The sequence below is a fragment of the Aulonocara stuartgranti genome (genome assembly GCF_965226115.1).
Source record: "Aulonocara stuartgranti genome assembly, chromosome: 3".
NCBI classification, from domain to species: Eukaryota; Metazoa; Chordata; class Actinopteri; order Cichliformes; family Cichlidae; genus Aulonocara; species Aulonocara stuartgranti.
The window spans coordinates 78,012,066-78,035,283 of NC_138941.1; the positions used below are offsets into that span (position 1 = coordinate 78,012,066).

The 23,218-nt window shown below is 42.0% G+C and overlaps 1 protein-coding gene and 2 long non-coding RNA genes across 9 annotated transcripts; 2 read left to right on the forward strand and 1 right to left on the reverse strand.

The window, feature by feature from the left end:
* The first annotated feature begins 7,068 nt into the window (after positions 1 to 7,068).
* On the forward strand, positions 7,069 to 10,183 carry LOC309703706. Of its 7 annotated transcripts, none has more exons than XR_014275959.1 (10): positions 7,083 to 7,121; positions 7,277 to 7,328; positions 7,428 to 7,888; positions 7,982 to 8,101; positions 8,177 to 8,224; positions 8,304 to 8,387; positions 8,496 to 8,561; positions 9,609 to 9,669; positions 9,767 to 9,817; positions 9,902 to 10,153. It is a non-coding gene; the product is annotated as an uncharacterized lncRNA (long non-coding RNA). The 7 variants fall into 7 exon arrangements; XR_014275964.1 differs by having other exon boundaries at positions 7,098 to 7,328; positions 7,428 to 7,505; positions 7,724 to 7,888; XR_014275958.1 differs by having other exon boundaries at positions 7,069 to 7,121; positions 7,277 to 7,888.
* A 6,084-nt stretch (positions 10,184 to 16,267) lies between these two features.
* LOC309703209 (uncharacterized protein) lies at positions 16,268 to 18,015 on the reverse strand (the record flags this gene model as incomplete). Its single annotated transcript, XM_082527921.1, has 4 exons — positions 16,268 to 16,290; positions 16,365 to 16,691; positions 17,363 to 17,680; positions 18,006 to 18,015. The coding sequence occupies 4 exons, from the start codon at positions 18,013 to 18,015 to the stop codon at positions 16,268 to 16,270; spliced, it is 678 nt and encodes a 225-aa protein (XP_082384047.1).
* A 3,968-nt stretch (positions 18,016 to 21,983) lies between these two features.
* On the forward strand, positions 21,984 to 22,819 carry LOC309703718. The gene is made up of 2 exons (XR_014275981.1): positions 21,984 to 22,071; positions 22,141 to 22,819. It is a non-coding gene; the product is annotated as an uncharacterized lncRNA (long non-coding RNA).
* Positions 22,820 to 23,218: the final 399 nt, after the last annotated feature.

The window sequence follows — 23,218 nt, forward strand, 5'->3', positions numbered from 1 at the left end:
AACCATGTTTGGGCTCTTGTGGCTCACAGGTGAGTTCAGGCTGAAGACTCGTCATCCAGACTGATGGAGAGCAGCAGGAAGCACTTCCTGAAGTAGCACTAAAGCTTGTGAATGAATTGTTTCACAGCACGTGCAGTCCCATTAAGAGATTAAAGACAAATAAAAGACTTTAAACGAGCCTCACATGTACAGGTAGGGAGTGGAGTGAAATTAAAATGGGCTAATGTGCTCAGACTTGTTGCAGCACAAGCTGCAGACTCATAATGGATGCATCAGTAACCCCACAATAAAGTGCGTTACAACAATCCAGCCTAGATGCAACAAAGGCGGGTTACTGTCTCAAAAAGCTGTTTGGATCAAACAGGAAGTCGCCCCGTGTCTTTTATTGCTAGGAAGGAAGCTTTTTATGCAAGAAGGGAGCAAGAAGGTGAGATGTTGAGGGGATCCTCACATGCATTATTCTCTCTCATGGACAAAATGATTCAAAGCTGTCCAGAGAGACGAATCCCCGATGCTGCTAGAATGCTTGGTGATCAATTAGCTGAAGGTGCTGATGGACACTTTCATCTTCTTCCCGTGCTAAACCACCATGCTTAAAAGTGTTTGAGTTCACTGAAGGCTCAGCGTGAGCAACATGTTGTGAGGAAGTCTGTTGTTGCGTGTTGTCTTCACTGATCTCTGATGTATGTAAGGCTCTGGTCTCCTTCTCTGTGGTCCTCTGATGCTGTGTTGAAGCTCTCTGTGGACCAGGGTTGTTGCTCTGACTGCAGCAGCTTTCCTTTGGTTTGCTGGTGGTGTGCGTGCTGATCCAACATCAATGTGCTGTGACTGGTGAACAAATGCACATGTGTGTAACCATGTTATTGTAGTTTTACTTTGTCTGCACTAAATGAGTCAGTTTGGCCTCATTTTCACCAAACAGAAACTTGTTTCTGTGACTGAGTTTGATTTCATCTCCTCTGCACATGTTAATGTGACTCATCAGGTCCAGCTGCCCATCAGGAAGCTTCTGTGTAGAACAAAGGAGGTGAAACGGACTAACTCGGTGGGGGAGGGGCTTCCTGCTTCCAGGAAAAGGTCCGGCTGTGTATCCTTGCTGATGGTCATCATCAGTGTGTGTGGAGTAAACAGCTATAACACAGTGGTCAGCACAGACTCCTGACTCCATCACCTTCATCCTGAGCTGATGGAGTCCTGACACCCGCTCAGTGTGTTTAACATTTTTCTCTGTGTGTGGATTTAAATGTTTGTCCGTTTGTCCTGCAGCGTCAGCTTTTGGTCCTGCACAGTGCTGCGACTCTCAGCTTGTGTTTCTATCCTGCACGTCTCTACATGATGCTCCTGAAACTGTTTCCTTTCCTGCTTCATCTTTTTCCTTAAAAGGAGTTTAGACCGCGAGCCGTTGCTGATAAAGGGAAGTGATGGACTTTCAGTCTGTGCTGGTGATGATGAGCAGCTCTCAGGCAGGACCAGTATCATGGGCATGAACAGAGTCAGGATCAGCTTTACCATAAACACAGACAGCTGACAGATGTTGATGTGATGAGCTGTTGATGCTACATGTCTGCTGTGTGCTGCTGTGATTGGGCAGCTCTGCATCATAGGTCCACCCAGCAGCGTACACAGGCCTTGAAGGGTGGAGAAGGAGGAGCTTATCAGAGCGCACTGGGATGTGATGGAGCTGTTGTGCAGTTGCCATGGTGATGCTAGCATAGTATAGTGTGTATATGTGAGGACTCAGGAGAGGCCCTCTCTCTCTCGCTGTCTTATTTCTTGTGCTCGGCCTCGTTGTGTTGAAGCTCTGACAGCCTGAGGTTACTTTGCACAGACTGTTCATGTCTTTATCACAGAGCAAACTCCAGCAGAGTCAGCAGATCCTCATCTCCCCACCACACGTTTCTGTGGTGATGCTTGAGTCACAGTTGGTACATTTTCAGTCAGCGAGGAGGAAAATCCTCTCAGTGGTTCCTACTGAATAATGTTCAAGAGAAAAGGTTTCATTAAAGTCAGAGTTGTGATTTTCCGTGTGTAATGTTGCTGCTACGGCGATTTCCTCCACCCAAACTGAAAGCAGCTGAGTGCAGAGGCAGGAAGATGAAAGCATCACTGATGAACTTTAGTTACACGCAGTAAGAACATGACTGTGACTGTAATCTGATTACTGAATGGATTAGAGTATCAAGGACAAGCCTGAATTCTGTCTTTGTGCTCATTGTTGCTCTCAAACTGTGAAACACCATCAGCTGACAGAAGAAAAACTACACCTGCCAGTGTAAACATTCATTTACTGTAATGATCATCCCTGACTGTCGTCCATCACCGTGTGTTGGTGATAAAGTTTATTTATAAATCTCCTAACTCACATGAGTGTTTACTGCATGTTTCAACAGCTTTAACTGTATTCATATATATTATTAATATCAGCCTCCTTTCATGTCTCGTGGACCGAACTGTTCAAACAACGTGGGACAAAAAGGCTTCAACTTTTTTCACAAGTCATGATTTTGGGTTATTCTGGAAGCATTTTGACTGAATTTACAGGTAATATATTGATTAGAGTTCATTTATTCTTTCGGTGTTGTCTCTGTTTCCTGGGGGAGGACGTGCTGGATTACATCTCTCGGGTGGACTGGTGGTGTTGGGAAGACGGAGGTCTGGGCTTCTCTACTTAGAGCACACGAGCAGATAATTGGAAGAAGAAGAATCAGGAAGTTGAAATTCTGACTTTGTTTTTTCAATGGTAGAAAAGATGTTTCAGTCTTCTTTTGTCCTTTCCCCTCACACACTTAGATTGCTCCTCAGAGGCAGGGCCGTGCAGAGACGTTTGAAGGGGCTCAAAGTTAAAAAACCAGGCTGGAGAACAACAACACATTCATCAAGAACCTCATATGGAAGGACATCATGTTACATCACTGTGATCATGTGGGGACGATGCAGAGCAAACGTGGCCTGTGTTTTACCTGATGGGTACAATGTTGCTGTCGGCCTGAGACATTACAGAGTCCACAGGAGAGATGGGAGCTGATTAAACACGTGTTATGAGATAATAATAAAATGACAGTGCTTGGAAACACAAGGCAACAAAACTGTGAGAAATCAACTCTGCCTGTGAATCACTGTCTGACTCTCTTCCTCCTTCCATCTTCTCTCCACGTGCTGCCCATCTGAGAACACTTTGCTATTGTATTGATCTGTTACTTAAGTATCCACACATGACACCTTTACACCTGATCCATAATAAAGTAATGATAGAAAAACATTATAGAAACAGAGCCCTGCAGCTTACTGTGAAACTAAAGATGTTCCCTAAAACGGTGCACAGACAACAACAACAACAACAATCTTTATTTATAGAGCACGTTTAAAAGCCTTGGGCATACCAAAGTGCTTTACATAAAACAATTAAAGGTTAAAAAAAGGAGCTTATCAGAGCACACTGGGATGTGATGGAGCTGTTGTGCAGTTGCTCCTCAGAGGCAGGGCCGTGCAGAGACGTTTGAAGGGGCTCAAACCTACAGACCCCTGCCTGCTGTACCCAGTGAGCTGGCAGCTGACGAGCATCACACAGGTGATGTTTGTCGCGCTGTTGCACACACAGCACGCTCGTCTGTTTCAACTCATCAGTTGCCACAAAACAGCTGAACGTGTCCATAATAAGCTGACACTGCTGTGTGTTACAGGCTACAGTGTGCGCTGTTCACCTGCTTACTGGTTTCCTTTGCATCAGTCTGTCTCCCAGTTTGTGTTTCTCCTACAGCACCCATGTGGCTCTTTGTGAGCTCGTTCCCACCTCGTAACCAGTGCGCTCTGCCGTTAAGAGCGATCATTGGTTAATGGTAGTCATGTGACTGCTGCGAGCCAGCTCATTTTATTTAACAAATTGTGATTAATAGTTAAATATTATTGTTGAGGGGCACAGACAGGACTCCACACACACATGAAAAGAAAAAACCCTCAAGAAAAGGCCACTGGTGGGACCCATAAAGAAGCGCTCAAGCCCCTCCCACCCCCACATGCCTGCTTAGATATGCCAGATGTTCTGATGTGCTGATGAATTTGAAGTGATTTAGTTTGAGGAACTGATCTGGAATTGCTCTAAAGATTTTCAGTGTTTGTTTGCAGCCTGGTGAGCCTCTGTTTTTATACCCGTCATGTTGCTGACGCGATGCCAGATGATGTTTCTGCAGCTCTTTATTTTTATTCATATAAAACATGGAGTTTGTTGTCATGTTTGCCTTTTGCTGCCAGCAGGTTCAAATCAGCCTTTTTTAATATTTTCTCAGTTTAAACATTTGATGTTTTTTCTCAGTCGTCTTGAGATTTTCACATTCTTTCAGTGCCATGATCCACAGACAGGACAGACTCAAAGACATCAAACTCATGTTTGGATCTGTGTTCGTTCATTATCTGATGCTCGTCAGCTGCAGAAATCCTCTCAGGAAAAGAGTTTCAGCTTTTCTTCAGGGTCACAGTGATGCGTTCAGGAACACCTGTGAAACACAGCAAACTGAGTTCTGCTTCTCTCAGTGGGACGCTCGAGTGTTTGGGTCCCTCTGTGGTTCACTTTGCTGGCCTCTAGTGGCCACGAGGTGAACTCATCATGTTGGTGTCAGCTGTATTTGACAGCAGCCACCAGTCTGCAGTTCTGTATTTGAACCTTTGAATCTCCACAAGTGCAGATATGAAACACAGCTGGGAATGATTCTTTTTGTGTATGTGGACGTAGTCTGTGGGTGGCAGTAATGGGGGTGCCCCACCTTTTCCCCTATGACAGCCTCCCCCACTTAACCCTGAGCTGGACAAAGAGAAAACGACGTCTTGTATTTGGCAGCTGTTACATCAGACACTGTGACACAAACACCTGATGACTGAACAGGTTTCCTGACAAACTCATTTTTATTTTGCTCTGAGACATTTTCACTCACACAGCCAAGGGCGCAGATTTGGCACGGACGGAAGGGACGTGTCCCCACCAATAATTTGATCTGTTCGAGTAAAGAAAAACAACCCGATAGAAAGAAAAAAAACGATCTCCCAGCGGTGCAGAAAGAGTTAAATTACATTCTTTACTGGAGTGCTACGTCATGTGACAAATATGGCCAATGTGATTGGCTGAGCCTTTCAGGGAGCTCTGTTTAGTTTTAGCAGCGGCAAGCCTGCGCTGTGAGGAGGAGAGGAGGATGGCAGCAAAGAGAAAGAACCTGGATATAAGAAAGTATTTTTGAAAGAAACCTGTAAGTCACAAACTCAAGCTCACTCATAAAATGTGTCCGTCATAGTAACGTTACAGGCTATGCTAGGCTTTGGCCCACATCAGTCTAAAACTGTATGTAACCATGAATAACGTGTTTGGGAAGCTAACTGCACAACAGGCAGCACTGTTAGTTCTCTCAGTCTCAGAGCAGCGTTTCTAATTTTGATTGAAACTGTCAGAGGAAACGGAGCCTCGAGCAGCCCGGATATTAGTTTACAGAGGCTGTTAGAATTATATGTCTAATGTTAAATGTTGGTGACACAATAATTTCCTCCTAATGGCACTGATATATTCATAGGGTTAATTTTTGAGACAAAATATCATGAGGTAGTCACGATTTTGCAAATATTCCACCTTGTAGTGCAGTTTGCACAAATTGTTGTAAAAACGCACTCAGCCTACAAACATTACTGACGAGTCAAGATCTGCACAAAGTGACAGAAACACTGAAGCAGCTCCACATTTTATTCTTATTGTCATGTATGTCCTATTTGTCAGGTGACAGAACCAACACAAAGCTCAGAGAGCAATGGTGACACAAGGTCACAGGTGAAACTGGATGATGACCTGGTGGTTCATTGTTGTATTTGAAGCACATGTGTGACTGCATGTATGTGGAGTGCCTCACTGTTATTGATCAGGTGACAGAGGCAGCTCTGCCATGTTGTAGCTCGGAGGTGAAGAGGCGAGCTCACAGGTGACTGACTGATGATGTGGTGCTGTAGATTAACTAGTATTTATTATCATGGCAATTATCAGGCTGCTTTTAGTCATCCCAGTATCCTCAGTTGAGGCTGAAAGAAGCTTCAGTGCTCTCAGAAGACTAAAAACATGGCTAAGGTCAACAATGACTCGAATGAGATTAAACAATGCTGCTGTGTGTCCACCAGGAGAGACTGGACAGTATAGATGGAAAACCAATATGCCAGCAGTTTATCTCAGTTAACGAGAAGAGCAGGCCTGTGTTTGGCTCCTTCACATAGTGGACATTGAGTTGTTGTGTGGGACACCAGTAGTATTAATGTCTGTTGCTGTAACAGTAGCTCATGCTTAGAATAGAAAATCCCAACTCATTGATCTGATCGGGGCAATAGTGTGGCTAAAATATTGCATAATTTTGCTGACAGATCTTTTACTTTGTGGTAATCTTAGATGGACATAAACCACCAGGTCATTCAGTGCTAATGTATCAGAGATGTTCAAATCAAATCAAAATTTATTTATATAGCACATATTAAAACAACAGTGTTGACCATAGTGCTTCACAGTCAGTAAAAGCATGAGACAGTTAAAAAAAACAATAAAAGAGGACAACAAACAATAGGTAACAACACAACAAGCTAAAACAGCCAACTAGACAGAATCAAAAGCCAAAGTAAAAAAATAAGTTTTAAGACGTGATTTAAAAGACTGGATCGACTCGGCTGTACGAATATAAACAGGGAGGTTATTCCAGAGTCTGGGTGCCACGGATGCAAAGGCCCGGTAACGTCTCGACTTCATTCGAGTCCTAGGTTGTGCTAGGAGCCTGTGATTGGACGATCTAAGTGCTCTGTTGGGATTGTATAAGTGGAGTAGTTCAGAGAGATAGCTGGGCGCTAAATTATTCAGAATATTAAAAGTGAACAAAAGAATATTAAAATCTATACGATATTTAACAGGGAGCCAATGTAGTTTGGCTAAAATTGGAGTTATGTGTTCATGGATTCTCGTACCTGTTAAAAGGAGAAGGGTCTGGCCGCAGCCACTGTGGAGCTCCACAGTAACCGGATACACGTGACCTCCACACTAACCAGAAACACGTGACCTCCACAGTAGCCGTAAACACGCATGGATACCGTGGAAGTCTTGCAAGTTGATCGCAAAGGTTGGGACAGAGTCTTTCTTAAATAAATTTGCCGTTAGTGATTTCATAATTCTAGGAATCATCTAGTTTTCGTACAATGATCATGTTGCCACTTTTTTTGCGTTACAACAACATTCCTTCTTATTTTAATGTTTTTTCATCGTGCTCCATGGCAGAGAAACACACAGATCAATATCTCATTGTCGGCACTGGGTCAAGCTGTCGTAGGTAAGTACATGCATTGTCTCATGACCAGAATGCTACCATTGTTTACATGTTAGGTTTGTTCCTATCTGTGTGTGTATATTCTTTTCTTTGTGTACCTAGCCCCACAGGTGTGCAATAAACCCAGAGAAATCACTGAAACGGTGTTGAACCCAGCACCTTCAATGTCTGGTGACACTGGTAAAATTTCTTATTTTGAATAGTGATTGTCATATATAGGTGAAATAATAATCTTGCATTCATTATCTTGTTGTAGTTGATGGCTCATAAACGAATTTGTTACATGCTGTTTCAAATGAATTTCCTTCTATAGATAGTGCTTATTTTTCTTGCATTTGTATGCATTTAATGTGCATTCTATGTAGTGTTTTGTCTGAAACCTGTTAAAATCCCTATAGGACCTCAGGAAAGAGTTGACAACAAGAAAGCCAATAGAAGGTCTCAACAGATGCAACTTTTCCTGACCTGTGTGGACCACCGTGCGAACTCTGACAAAGCCTGAGAACATTTTGGCCAGCCGTTCATCATGGTGTTTTGTACCGCACCCTGGCCAACAACAGCTTGTATGTTAAAGTTTTCAGATGTTGCAAAGTGCAACTTTTAGTGCTTATCTGATTTGGTCATCCACAGTCTATGACACCTCTCTGTTTTTTTAGCTCAACTATGTTCTGGACATCAGCAGACCCAAAGATGAGCTGATTGTTGAAACGTCTTCTGGATGCCTCATGCGGGCAGATTTTTGGACACTGGGTTTAAACAAACAAATGGAATCGACTGTAAGTATTATTTTTTCTATGAATATGAAATAATAAAGTGTACATTCATTTCTTTCATGATTTTTTCTGTTTCAGATTGGAAATGGCTGTTTTGAGCTTATCACTAAAATTGTCCAGTCAAAGGTACTGTATGTTGTATATGATGATTGTCAAGCTTTAATTTAGAGAGTTGTTGTTTTAAATGTTTTTGTTTACATTCTAGGGGATAAGCATTTACATAGAAAATCTGTATGTCACCCGGACTTGGCTTGCACCCTATGGCTGTGATCCATTGCAGTCCTTTCCTGTAAGTGTACCGTCCTTTAAAGAAACAAGCAAGTAATCCAAATGATTTTTTTTTATAACTTTGGTGAGAGTTCATATACAGGATACTTAAAAAACAATTCTGTTTCAGACTGATGCTCAGAGGATGCACATCATAGTTCTCCCTCTCTGGACCCCTGGTCATTTCCAGTTGTGTGTAAGTCTTGTTTTTTACACATACAAACTGTTAGAATTTTGCTATGTGTCTGAGATGTATTCAAGCTTTTATGACGCAGTTTCAAAAGTCTTTGATTGTGATCGCTTGCAATGACATTGTTTTCAGGTTTGAAGTCATGGCTAACTGTCTTTTAGGTACTGAAGCCACCTAAAAGAGAAATCCTCTTTCTTGACCCAATAAACACCAAGGCAGGATTTGGTGGCCAACAATATGTTTCACTTTTGAGGTCACATCTTTATAAGCATTTTTGGTTTGTTCCGGAGTTTTCAGGAACCTGTTCAGTGTTCCAGGTTAAGTGCATCCCAGATCATGTTCTGCTGATCTTGAGTGTTCACACATACAGTACACTCACATGCTTTTTTTATAAACTATATCAGCAAGTTTCTGTGTGGAGTTTGCATGTTCTCCCCGTGTTTGCGTGGGTTCTCTCCGGGTACTCCGGCTTCCTCCCACCGTCCAAAGACATGCAGCTTGTGGGGATAGGTTAATTGGATAATCCAAATTGCCACTAGGTGTGAATGTGCGAGTGAATGTGAATGGTTGTCTGTCCCTGTGTGTTGGCCCTGCGACAGACTGGCGACCTGTCCAGTCTGTCGCCCTATGACAGCTGGGATACGCTCCAGCGCCCCTGAAAAGGATAAGCGGAAGCGAATGGATGGATGGATGGATATATCAGCATGATTCTTCAACATTTTATTCTATTTCTCATCTTCACATTATGATCAAGTCAGTGATGCTGTCTTTAGATGACTTTCAGACATAAATAGGGTCTTCAAATGTTCTAGTTTAACATAAAAGACCATTAAAAATGAGTTTATAAAATATGCCAACCTTAACTTAAAGCTGTAAATGCTTTATTTTGACCAACTGTGAGCATGTGACTGTACTTTTTCATTTTGTTATGCTGTTTTGTTGAGGTCGTGTTCCTAAGGCCTGTAGTTACAGTTGGTGCTATTAGCAATAAACATTTCACACCCATCATGATGACATCTGTTAACTTGTGAATGTAACTGTCTTTAAAAAAAGGAATCTTGCAGTGAAGATCATTCCCGGGCAGTGGTCAGAAAAAAAGAGCTTTGACTTGAAGGTATGTGCTAGTTTAAGTGTATGGTGAATGATATGAATTACACTAGTCTTCTTTTAAGGGATTTTATTAACGAGCCTTTATTTTCAATGTAATACAGGGTTTTCCAAGCCAAGACTATGGAGTTGACTGTGGGATCTTCATGCTGATGGTAATTTTTCTCTTCTCTTCTTGAGATTCAGAAGCTAATTTAAGCTTCTAAAAAAAGGACATTTTTATTTTTTCTTCCAAATAGTCTGCTCTGTACGTGGCACTGGATGCACCATATTGACTATACTGTAGTAAGTATTCTATTTACTTTCACAGCAATGGAGTCTTGAATCTTTTGAAAGTTGTTAAATATGTTTCATATTAATATTTTACAGTCAGACATGCCCTACTTGCGTAAATGGTGGTGCTTGCTGTTGATGGAGAACTTTGATCTCAGGAGGTATTTATATTTTGACTTCTGTTCTATGTTGTGTCAAAGTTTACACACCTTAACAATATCAACAATTTCTGTTAAGCTCTGGCAAGCTTTGCACACTGGAGAGAGGAAGCCAAAGCTGTGCTTGAAGGACAACACGTGCCCATTGTCAGACTGAAAAAGTTCCAGGAAGTCAGTCATGTCAGTATTCACTTTAAACAGTAATTACATGTTTAGTGACATTTGAATAACTGTTAAAAAACTGTTCTGCAACAGAGAAATAACTATGTTTTCATCCCCGTTTGCCTGACACAGGAGCCAGCAGTTGTTGAAGATCTGCGTCCTGCTGTGCAGTGGGCTGTCCAAAATAAGGCACTTTTCCGTGGACACGTAACAATGCCCAAATATCTGTCCTTAAATCAAGAGGACCAGCAGAGGGTCTTAAGAGACATGTCAGAGGAAGAAGACACTGGAGCAAGGGACTTGTTCCTCTTTGTTTTTCAGTTTGCAGAGGACATGGAGCTCTTTTTGAAAGCATGTGCTGATGAGCAGGGGCTAAGGGTCAGTGCTATGTTTGACATGTAATGGACAAATGAAGGCACTGGCTGTGTTTGTTTGTTTAATATGTTGTTGTTGTTTTTTGTTTTGTTTTTTGCGTAGTACAAAATTCCAATTAAACTTATTTCAAAATGTTGTTCACTTGATTCTGTGTCCATACTTATAATAAAGGATTACAGTGAAACAGCATTAAATGTAAATGTAACAGCATTTTTTTTAAACTTGTATTTTCAAAATAAAAAGCTTATTGTTGATATTAACAGTAAAGAATTGTAATCAATAATATTTTTATACATTTTAAACATTAACACTCTGGGCTCTATCCTGGCCATCTGTGGACACTTCACTTATTCTTTTTTTTTGACTACTGCACTGCAGTGGACCAAAACAATGACACGGGTTTGATCTTAAGGATCTAATAGTTGTGTGTTGTGCATGACATTGCCACACAAATATGTATTTGCAAGATAAAGTAGAATAAATATTACACAGGCTGCAGTGAATCTCTGTTGATACAGACTGTTGAGCTTTGAGTTTCCCAGTCAAACTTAGCTTTGAAGCACCTGCTAAAAACACTTTTACTCTTGTACATTTCATAACAAGACACCATAGCCGAAATATTAACAAAATATATATTATTAAAAAATTCAAAGCTGCACATACAGCAACAAACACCGTTAGTAAATGTGTCCTGGAGTTTCTGCAGGTGCAGAAAGTGCTGCTGCTGTAAGTCAGCCTAACAGCTTCCAGATCACTTTTCTGGAAAGATGGTAGGAAGGGCATCACTGCTCATTTCTACAGTCTCCCAGATCTTGGAATACAATCCCTTTGTACCATGAAACCACTTCGCAGTACTAGGAGTCCACTAAAACCTATAAAGAGAGTGATCCTGGAAGAAATGGGGCACACACTAGTGACCTCAACAATTGCAAGACAGCCTTTTCCCCGATGCTCAGATGGGGAAAAAAAGGAAGTTTCATGAAAACATTAGGACTTTATCACCGTTTTATCTGAAAAGTTAATGGTAATATATAACCTAACTGGCTATAAAGAGTAAAAAATTTAGATACAATTTTGATTTTGATGAAAAGGACTGGTGCTATTTTAAAGAGTCACGTCGGCAAAAGTAGATAAATGTTTTAAGAAATCTACATTTTATAGCATTTTGTGAACATACACAAAAAGTGGCCATTTTTGGCAACAAACAAGCTGAGAGAGTTTTATATTTTTTGCTCTCCTTGAACAAAAATAATAGTGCATAATAATCAATGTTGATGTTAATCAATTAGATGTCCCAGACTCTACTATTAATAATACAGCAGTCCCTCGTTTATCGCTGGTGTTACGTTCTAAAAATAACCCGCGGTAGGTGAAATCCATGAAGTAGCCAACTTTATTTTTTACAATTATTACAGATGTTAAGACTGTAAAACCCCTCACTACATGCTTTATACACTTTTCTCAGACAGACATGAACATTTTCACACTTTTCTCTTTTGTTTAAACACTCTTAGAGTTCAAACCTTCGTAGAAACATAAGTCCAGTATCATGGAATGAAACCTAAAGGTGCATTTGAGGGTGCAAAACGTTTCGTCGGCATTGTTGTGTTTGTTTGGGAGAAAACTTACAAACATACAGTGCAGCACTTCAGAGTTACACTGCTAGCGAAGATATATGTAAATTCGACAAGCTAAACGCATTCTGTACTGTACAGCAGGAGTCCCGAACCTTTTTGCACCACAGACCACTTTAATGTCAGACAATATTTTCAGGGAACGACCTTTAAGGTGTTGCGGATAAATACAACAAAAGAATTTAAAAAAGAAACTGTGGTATTTTGTAAATATAATAATAAACGTGACTTGAGCTGTGTGCCAACAACAATGACAGTGACATCCTCCTCTCTGCTTCTTAATGCTCTCTGGTCGCTATGGTAACGCGTAAATAGTTCTTTCAAAATAAGACACACAACTACAACCATACATTTCACATCGGAGGATCAACTATCGCAGAACGGTACCAAAGGACTCACGGACCGGGACCGGTCCGTGGGCCTATTAGGGACCGCTCCTGTACAGGAGACACTGGACTAGATTGATTGACAATGGTCTACAGCAATCAGAACGCACAACACGATGTACTGTAAAATAAATAAATCAGCGAAACAGCAAGTGTCGCGGAAGGTGCGCCGCGTTATAGCGAGGGACCACTGTACACTTTTGGCCACGAACAATTTAGGGGATGGTGAATTTTTTTGAACAAACCCAGAGTGTTAAAAACCCCCCACTTAAAACCATTTTTATTTCTCAGCAGCATCAATAGTAACAAAAACGCAATTTAGTTTTCGCTGTCAAAGTCGATTTAACTGAAGTTACGTGTTTCCGGTTACTGTGGAGGTCACGTGTTTCCGGTTACTGTGGAGCTCCACAGTGGCTGCAGCCAGGTGCTCTTGGTTAAAAGACGCGCAGCTGCATTTTGAATTAACTGGAGCCGGCAAAGAGAAGAGTGTTGGAGGCCCGAGTAGAGGGAGTTACAGTCGTCCAATCTGGATATTCTGCCCTCACTAGGGTGTGAAGCTGGTTTCTAGCTTGGCAGATAGCTAACAGGTCCACAATAAACATCCAGGAGTCAGCGGATACGTTTTAGATGTTTACTGTTGAAGCACTGTAAAACTGGTACAGAAACAAAAATAAAATATTACATTTCTGCTGTAATTGCATTTTCTTTACAACATCAAACATTAAGCCATGCACTACAATGTATATAACACATAAACACAAACTTATCCAAACCCTTTCACTGGTTATTAGGCCCACGCATTTAGCGATTAGCTTAATGCTAACATTACATGGGAAATCCCATAGACGGGCTAACGTGTTAGCATCGCGGCCGTTTTACCTCACAAAAGAAAGTTTTCCACACAAACCTCTAAACTGCTACACAAAACTATCGCGGGAAAGCTTACAAAACAGATAGCAACTACTTACAGGCATGTGCTCTCTCAGGCTCAGCAAGAAAAAGTGAACAAAAAGTGGAACAGACAACAGTTTGGCTATCCGGTTGTTCAGTCTGACGTCACTAGCCGTGTCTGGGTCTAAACTCCGCTGCAGGTCCATATATCAAACGATCACTGTGGCATTACTGAGAGTTGAAAAACTGTCTAAAGTCTTTCATCTTTAATAAAATGATCAGCGTTCTGCTCTACCAGGTGTAACAATTGAGTTTAACATCCAGGCATCCATGAAAACGGAATTTATGACATTTAACGGAGTTAGAAGTTAGCAGGGAGTTAGCTCGCTAGCTTCTATCTAAATACAATATAGCATGTCCTGACTGCGGGGTTTTGGAAACAAATTAAAACATACAGCTTTCTTATCACTTCCAGCATAAATGAAGACAGAAAACTAAACAGCAGTGACGTTTGTAGGGCTACTGAAGTTGGGCTAGCTGGTATATAATGATGTGCTACGTGACCGCTAGCGACATAGCTATGTTAGCATAATATAAACAAGCTAACTTTTTTTCCACTCGATAAAAGTTAACGTGAGTTTTCTCGGTGGTCAGAAACAAATGTAATCGCATGGCAGGATGCTGTAAAAGGACCAAACTTCAGCCAGGAGAACAACTGAGATAATTCATCTACAATACAAAGTTAGTCATTCATATACTGCTGCATGGGCTGGGCTGTAGTTACATCCTAAGGTTTTAAAAACTGAGCTTAAATAAATGATTAGCGGTAATAAAAGCCGAGGGAGGTCAACAGGGATCACTGACTGTTTTAGGAGCTTTTTGAGATCAAATAGAAGAAAATACATAGCATTAAACATGTTAACAACATAAAAGCCATATTAAACGCAGACTACTTTAGACCCGGAAGTAGGATTCGTCGCGTCATCACTGAACAACCGGATAGGACTGTTTTTCACTGGTGAGGTACTACGGCAAGTCTGCTGGTACAAAAAACACACACCCAAATGATCATGCCTGCCTTAAAGGGGCAGCACACTGGATGTAATAAATGCGTGGATAAGCTTTTCAAGGTCCTTTAAAGGAAGGAACGGCTTTGCTTTAGATATCTGACGCAACTGGTAAAAGCTGTTTTTTTATGTTGGTGTAATGCAACTGAAGTAATGTTGTTAAGTCTTTGAACTCATATTCGTTTATTGTCATGACTGTATTTCAGGGCTGGACTGGCCATCGGGCATACCGGGCATTTGCCCAGTGGGCTGCTCGTGATTTTTCGTTTTTATTGGCCGATGGGGTTTTCTTCCTTTTCTTTTTTTAACGGTATAAATGAGTGGTGGTGGATTGGCCAGTTGGTCATGATCGACTCTGGGCTGGACCAATTACAGCCGAGGAGGTCAAACTTTAAAGTTAAGGTGAAAAGGAACGGGATTTGTGCCGTACTACTTCAGCTAGAAAGTTGCTAATTCAATCATGAAACTGATCAATGATCAGCTGATCGGCTTTTCTCTCTGCGCCAGAAAGAGGAAACCAGCGGAGGTCGAATTAAACAACAGCAGCACGTTTAAGCTTGATCAGCTGTTGTTAGAATTTATTTAATATTAATTTCTAGTATCAGCTGATGTTTGCTGGAGCCACAGCTGTAAAGCTGCTGGTCATGATGTCGGTTTGGATATGTGGTGAGAGGGAAACATGAAGATGAAACCAGGAGATGTCCTTACTGAATCATCAGAGCTGAACAGGAGGTGATGGAGAAACAGGTTTACCTTTCAGGTGACAGGAATGAGTTGAAGGGAAGTTCTGAACTGTTTCTGTGTGCTACTGTTTAGAATACCAGAATAGGGAAGGTGGTGTAGGTTTAAGTTTAATTATAAAGCCTTTAAAGGATTTTTGACTTTTCCTGTAATACCATGGTGGGCCGGTCACTAGTCAAAATGCCCATATTTTGTGCCAGTCCAGCCCTGCTGAATTTGAAGTTATTTTTATTTTTGTATGATACCTGATTTATATTGAATATGACTGAAGTAAACTAAAGTCTAAACTACTTAGTCATTTGTTTAATTGTAATTTAGCATTATATAACTCACATATAAAACTATCAATTGTAATTTTAAATGGTTTAAAAGCATGTAGAATAGCATATGTAGGCAAGTACATTTCTCCTTTTTATCAAGAAGCAAAGACAAAAAGGAAAAAAAACTGAATCATTCGTCCCCACCAATGCCAAAACGAAATCTACGCCCTTGCACACAGCTGTGTCCAGCAAGCTCCACCCACTGCTCCTAAAAAGGTGTGGTCAGTGATGGATCTCAGCTTCCCGTGCCCCTCCCCTCCCCTGCAGCCGAGCCACAAACATCCACAGATACACACAGTGTTGTTAACGGTTACTCCACATGCACATGACACTGACACACCTTATATTTGGTCAGACTTACAGAAACAGCCAACAGTGCACTTTCCAAGAACACAGGTTTGTCGGAGTTTATACATTAGCTGTGTGATCATACTGAGAACACACAGGACTCAACAGGCCTCAGTATCAGCTGACAGCATCTTCAGCACCATCTGTTCACTGATGTCCTTCACTGATCAATAATCAAATAAACACATCAAACTGATTGATCAGTGATCAGAGCAGACGGATCAGTGGAGCTGATCCTGATGGCCTCTGCTTATTTCTTGGCCTGATTTTTCCCTGCAGAGGAAACAGAAGAGTCACACTCACACACACACACACACACACACACAAACATGAATGAACTAACTAACCTTTGACTGTGAGCCACACCCTCTTGTATCTCCAGGCCTCCTTGCTGTTGACCTCACATCCGTATCTCCCAGCATCTCCCACTTTGAGGTGTCTCAGGGTCAGACTGAGGTCTCCAGACTTCAGAGCATCTTCATTCATCTCAGTGCGACCTTTGTAATGGTCGTCCTGTTTGTCGGGCCGGTCAGAGCCGTTCTCATACACGTGGACCTTCATGTATTCTGGTTCATAACATTTCCACACCACTTCACTGTCGTCAGGCAGGTTTTCTGTGGTTTGAAAGGGAAGACAGATGGACTCCGCCCCCTCCTCCTCCTCCACCTGACACTCTGAGAGGACAACAAACAACGTGAGCATGTTAACATTTTACTTGTTATTGATGACACACCAGTCGTGGACTTTATGTTTTTACTTAATCCCCCAGTTTTTATGTTGATTCATAAAAGCTGAATCAACATAAAGCGTCTACAGCCTGTTCATAGCCCAGCATCATCCTTAAACCATTGGCTGTCTGAGCGGTGTGTAGACTCATGTGGGTCTCTGAGATTCTGATGAGGAGAGACAGCATCTATCCAGCTTTGGAAGAAGCATTTAGGGAAATCTGTATGCAACACTGAGACCAGGATGTTTCCGGCTCACACGCCTCTCTGCAGACACCTGCTGCTGTTGTAAAGGTTTCCATCACTCGTCTCATTTTAGGACATTGGGAACGAGCTCAGGGTTTGTTTTTGCAACACTATAGCCGGGCTGATAGAGTCAGAGCTCTGAAGTCTTATGTCTGATTCTCTTACACTCATCTCATCTCATGAACGTCCTCACAATATCTGAACCACTACAAAAATGAATCAAATTTACAGTTTCCCACAAACTTATCTTTGAGCCTGGTTGATGCTTTAACTGCTGACATTTACCAGTTTCTCTCCCACAAACTACTTCAGTCATTACAAACCACTGACTTACCAAACACAATCTGTGAATAAGGATCATCTGCTGCACTGACCTTCGACTTTCAGCTCCACTTTTTTCTCCATCAGGACTTTTCCCTCCCTGCTGTAGGCGGTGCAGGTGTAGGTGTCCCTGTCTGTGTGTGTGGGGTATGTCAGGGTCAGACTGAGGTCTCCAGTCTTCAGCGGGTCTTCGATCATTTCTGTTCGGCTCCTGTAACGTCTGTGCTGTTTTTCAGAGTCTTCCTGATACACGTGGACTATCCTGCCATCTCTGTCCTTCCACACGACTTTATTTACCTGAGACAGGTGAACTGTGGCTTTGCAGGGCAGCTTGGCAGACTTCACACCTGAACCCACCTCCACCTCACGAACTGAAAGAACAACCAAGCACAACATGAGCTGCACAGCATCAGCAGCAAACTTCCTTTGACAGGATGAAGTGAAATGTTTGCAGTAAAACATGTTGGACTGGTTCCAGTCTGAAACGTGTTCCTTTGCTCCATGAAGAGACTGTGCTGTGTTTGGTGTCCAATCAGCAGCAGAGCTGAACTGAACGTGTCTGCCAGATACCACAGAGTCAAAGCTTTCTGCGTCTCATGGTTTCACTCCAGTCAAAGCTGTGAAGAGTGTAAAAGCTCGAGGGAGAGGTGGACGCAGTGTTTCTGTAACACTCATCACACATCTGACTGCACTTACAGTAAACCATGGACAGGGTAAGACATGGACCTGCTGTCCTGATGTTACTCTGTGTTTTCTGAAGTCCTGCTTCCAGCCTGGAGATGAGCTTCTTCAATGGTTGTCACAGCTTTTTCTATCCATGGGGCCTTTTTTCTTTAACTATTATAAGACTAATCCATCTGACCAAGAGAAGGATCATCAGAGGAGAGCTGAAACTAACAGGTGTGGTTATTGATTGCACCTAACTGTTATGTTATCAGTCAGTTGCATCATCAGTGGATAGCAGGATGGACACTCCTGCAGGCACTTAGAGCTCAGCGCGTCTCCTCACTACCAGCTTTAGTTACTTTCTGTTAGCCTATTGTTGAAATCTCCCAATTCTTTGAATCTTTGGGCTGAAGGAAGGACAGTACTCGGTGTATAAATGCTCAATCAACAATCATTTATTTCCATACAATTCAACACTTATGAGCATTAGAACCATCATGATGGGGAGACCTGCATGAAGAGGGTCACAGCATGTCTCAAAATGGTGACGGGTTGCTGAGCTTCTTATAGCCTCTAGCGGCCCCCACCTAGTCGTAAAAGCCTAAACATTCACATTCTTTCTCTCTTACTAAGTTATGACCTCGGCTCCTTGTTTCTCTGCTCTCTGTAAGGTGGGGGTCTGTCTCTTCTATTATCGGCACAAGGTCCTCTGCACACAACATTCTCTTCATGACTCAGCAGTATGAAATGTCAAGAAACAGTGTAACACATTCAACAGTGTCGAGTAATACAGGTCAATCCAATAGATCGAATGATTTTCACACTCTTTTAAGTCAGAAGTATAATGCAAACTAAAACTACATACTGATCACACCATCTAAACTAAAGGATAATATCTGTCCTACAGCTGTTATCATAATTCTTTGATTACATATATAAGGTAACATATGGTAACAGAATAATATCACACTATAATGATAATACCAGAAACTTTGGCCCTTCAAACAAAGAGTCGGTCCAGACGTCTTGTACAGGATAACTGGGATCTAACAGTTCGTGGTAACCATCAGTGATGTAAAGATCACTAACAACTCATTCAGGACAGAGACGTCAGCTATGGTGCTGTCAAATCACCAAATCAAACTTTGCTGATTACCTTCAAGGTTCTGATATTTCATCAGATGGTCCAATAAAACACTCACCTTCTTTGTTCTTTAACGTTTTGTATCTACAAGACAGCCATGCAGCAAACATAACAGCCAGAAGAACCAGAGGAACCAGGACACCTGAGAGGACTTTAAACCAGACTGCAGAACGAGGAGGAAGTTCTGTGATCGACACACAACAAACAACCTGAACATCAACCAACAGATTTTTAGAACTTCCCATTAGCATGCATCTGACCTGACAGCACTGACCTGTGACCTTCAGGTCTACATAGGTCTTGTGCTGATCTTGTCCATACTTGCGGTATGTGCAGGTGTAGGTTCCACTGTCAGAGACTGTGGGCTTCCTCAGAGTGAGGCTGAGGTCTCCAGTCTGCAGAGCCTCGGCTCTCAGTGATGTTCGACTGAAGTAACGAATGTTCTGATCTTTAAAATCGTCACCACTCGGCAGACGCACGTGGACCGTTGGGTCCTTGAGCTCCTCACGGTCCCACACTGCTGCTGTGGACTCAATGGTAACATCAGCTTGTACCTGACAGGGCAGCAGGACAGACTCCACCCCCTCATACACCTCCACCCCTGAGGCATGCTGGGAACCTGAGGATAAAAATATAAAGCAGGTGAGTGCTGTGATTTTGTAACAGCTGAGAGACACAGGACATCAGGTAAAGTTCCAAAGAGTTTCCTGATGGTTCACAGATGAACTAAACAGGTAAAGAGGAGCCGACTGAGTCAACAACCAGGAAAGTGAGTGACTCAGTAGAAGCAGACGTCCTCATGTGCAAACATGTCAGCCTGTCTGACTCTGAGCCATCCCTCTGATGGACACAGCTCTGATGCTGGAACATTTTGTGGATTTGTGTGTGACATGTATACCTATATAACTATATAGACTATCTATCTATGTGCACTGAACATAGATATTTTAACTTTCACGCAGAGTCTTAAGCACATGGTTTATTAAGGGGGTACAGTAACAGTTGATGTACGGGGAGATTTCTCCTGAGTAACTCAACCTCCCCAATACACACTCGTCTTTCATGCAGCACAACCAAAACAGTTACACTGTATGCGTGTCTGTGATTATGTCATACGATATAATCACACACACACACACACACACACACACACACACACACACACACACACACACACACACACACACACACAGTGAATTTCCTTTCAGTGTGGAGATGATGCAGCAGAATTTAGCTTTGTGTTGGGTTCTGATGAAAAACAATCAGTAAGGTTTCGTTTGTATATTTACAACAATTAATGCAAAATGAATCAGAATAATCTGAAGGAAGCTGACAAATATGTAAAAGATGCCACTGTGACATGAAACAGGTGAACAGCAGAGATGCAGTTTGTTCACAATAAGTTCAATATGACCTAATGTTATATTAACAAAGTTACCATTGAAATGTTAAGATACTGAAGTAAAAAACTGAAGACACTTACTTCAACCTTCAAATATAAACAGCTTCTAAACAAACTGCTGTGATGTTGTGTTTCATGAGTCATCAACCTGTTCTTCATGAGCTGCTTCAAAATGAATAAAACACTGAGATCTGAGTGAATGTGTGTCAGTGCTTTATTCATGATGAACTAAAACCTCACTGAGCTTCATAGTTCTCAGTTATTTGAGCCACATGGTGGGATCCACCCTGCATCACCCGAGCAGGGAGGGCTTCATTCAGCAGGACACAGAGAGCAGACATCAGTGCACTGCATATATAATAACCTGTGTGTGTGTGTGCGCACATGCATGCAGAGTATCAGAGCAGCTTTCTTACCGAGTAAGAGGAGCATCAGCATCAGTGGCATCTTCATAAATCTGATCCTCAGTCAGACACACGCAGCAGCACTGCAGACACTCCCAGAGGCTGCTGCACAAACACCAGCTTACTTTCACTTTCATTTTCATGCAAGGATTAAAAATAATTGATTTTTAGTTTGAGATTTATTATTATTGTTGTTTTTCTGTCCTGTTCAGCAGCTTTAGAAGGAGAATTATGATCTGAATGCTTCGTCAGTTTATTTATCTTGTATGTGAATAAATAATATGTATTGTGTAACAGTGTTTGAGCTGACAGGCTGGGAGGGGCAGATTATCAAGAAGAAAGAACAAGCTAGAGTGAGAAAGAGAAAGAGAAAAGAGGGAAAATGTGCAGTAAAGCTGTTCAGAGGCTCTGAAAGATAAAATCATCTGAGAGTCCCGATCAAAAGTTTAAGACTGCTTGAAAAATGTCAAAAAATCCTGTTTTGCTTGGTTGGATCTTAACAAGGTTCCAAGTAGAGCTTCAACATGCAACAAGAAGAAATGGGAGGAAACAGTTTTTGAGCCTGCAATTTATTTAAAACAATGCTTAAACTGAAACAGGCAGTTTTACAGCTGATCAAAAGAAAAGAAAGAAACACAGAGACTAAATGCACACAAGGAGGTGATCAGGGGAAGTAGAAACACACGAGGAAACAGCTGACTGGAATACACCTGATGACCAACGTTCCCTCTAATGTTTCATGTGTCTGAACACACAAACTGAGCGTCCCTTGGACCACTGTGAGCGACAGCAGACGTGTGCACTGTGGTCACGCCAGCATCCAATCCATCCAAGTTACATGTTTATTAAAGTAATCAAATTACAGCATTTATGTTAGACTACTTTTAATTAACTGCTTCAGCCCACTTACAATGAAAATAAAATCTTGTTCATGACCTGTAGCATGTTAACACTATTGTGCAGCAGGACGTTTCCACAGGGCCGAGCCGTGAGTCTGCAGAGACATAACCTCTGTGTCTGTCTCAGGTGTGTGACGGGGACGCTGACGACTTCTCCTCCACTTCCTGTTGTGTCTGTGCAGCAGTGATGTCATGATTCGGCCGCTCAGCCTCACCTGCAGGAAACACACCAACCAGAGACCAGAAGGTAACCCCACCCTCACACACCACCCTCACCACCCTGACTGCAACCTTCAGAGTCGTGTGTGTGTTTCAGAGGTGAGGAGGTTCACTCGAGGAGACAGAGAGTTCCTGACCAGACTGGCTCCTCCCCTTCAGCTCACCTGTCTGCACCTCCACCCTGACTGAGCTCCACCTGCTTCGTTCTGACTTCATCTGTTCTACGTGTTCGTACAAATAAAACTTTATAGTTCCTCCTCCTGTCACACGGTATCTCACCTTCACTGACCCTGACGCTGGTGATCAGGGTCAGAGGTCACACGAAGCTCTCTGGGTTTAACAGGTCATGTGACCCTTCTACAGGAAGTGATCCCTGTGAGTGGCGCCCACATCGGAGACGTTCTCAGATGGTGATTCATGAAACCTAATTGGTAAAACTAAACACTGAACGTGTTTCGGTTTGTTTACAGAGGTCAGACGGTGAAAGCTTCAGCCTGACCAGGAAAGAATCAGTCCTCTTTAAATCACACTTACTTTAAATGAATTCCTCCTCACCTTCATGTGTTTTGTATTATTGCATCTTATACTGAAAGAGTTCATCCATCGACACATTTTAACCCTGCAACATTTCACCGTGTCAGTTTGTCATGAATTGGACTATTTTAGGATTTCAGTTCATCTTTCCAATAAAGCTGGCAGCTCTGAAACAGCTGTTCTCTCTGAGGCTGTTTTGCATGTAAATAAAAGTGAAATAATTAAATGTTCTGTGAACAGACCGTCCAGTGGAGCTCCTCAGGGCTCTGTGCTTTCACCACTTTGTTTTCTATGCTAATGAGTGTCAGAGCACGTCAGCATCAGTCCTTCAACATGGTCACAGCCTCTGATGAAGGTGTTCAAATGTGGCTTTTAATCCAGGTTTACACTTAAACAGTCTCCATGAAACGGGCCTCTGCCCTCATTCATCCTGGAGATCACTCGTCTAAACCAACCAACATAAAGAATGTGATGTTTTCAAAGCGAACACGTACACACAGTTGTTATGGAGACGATTAAATGTAGGAGCGATGATTTGTGAAATCCTACATGTGTGTTCTAACATGCTTTAATGATGGCACGAGCTGACAATGAATAACATAAAGTTAATAGTTAATCTGCAACAAAACTTTTTCACCGCT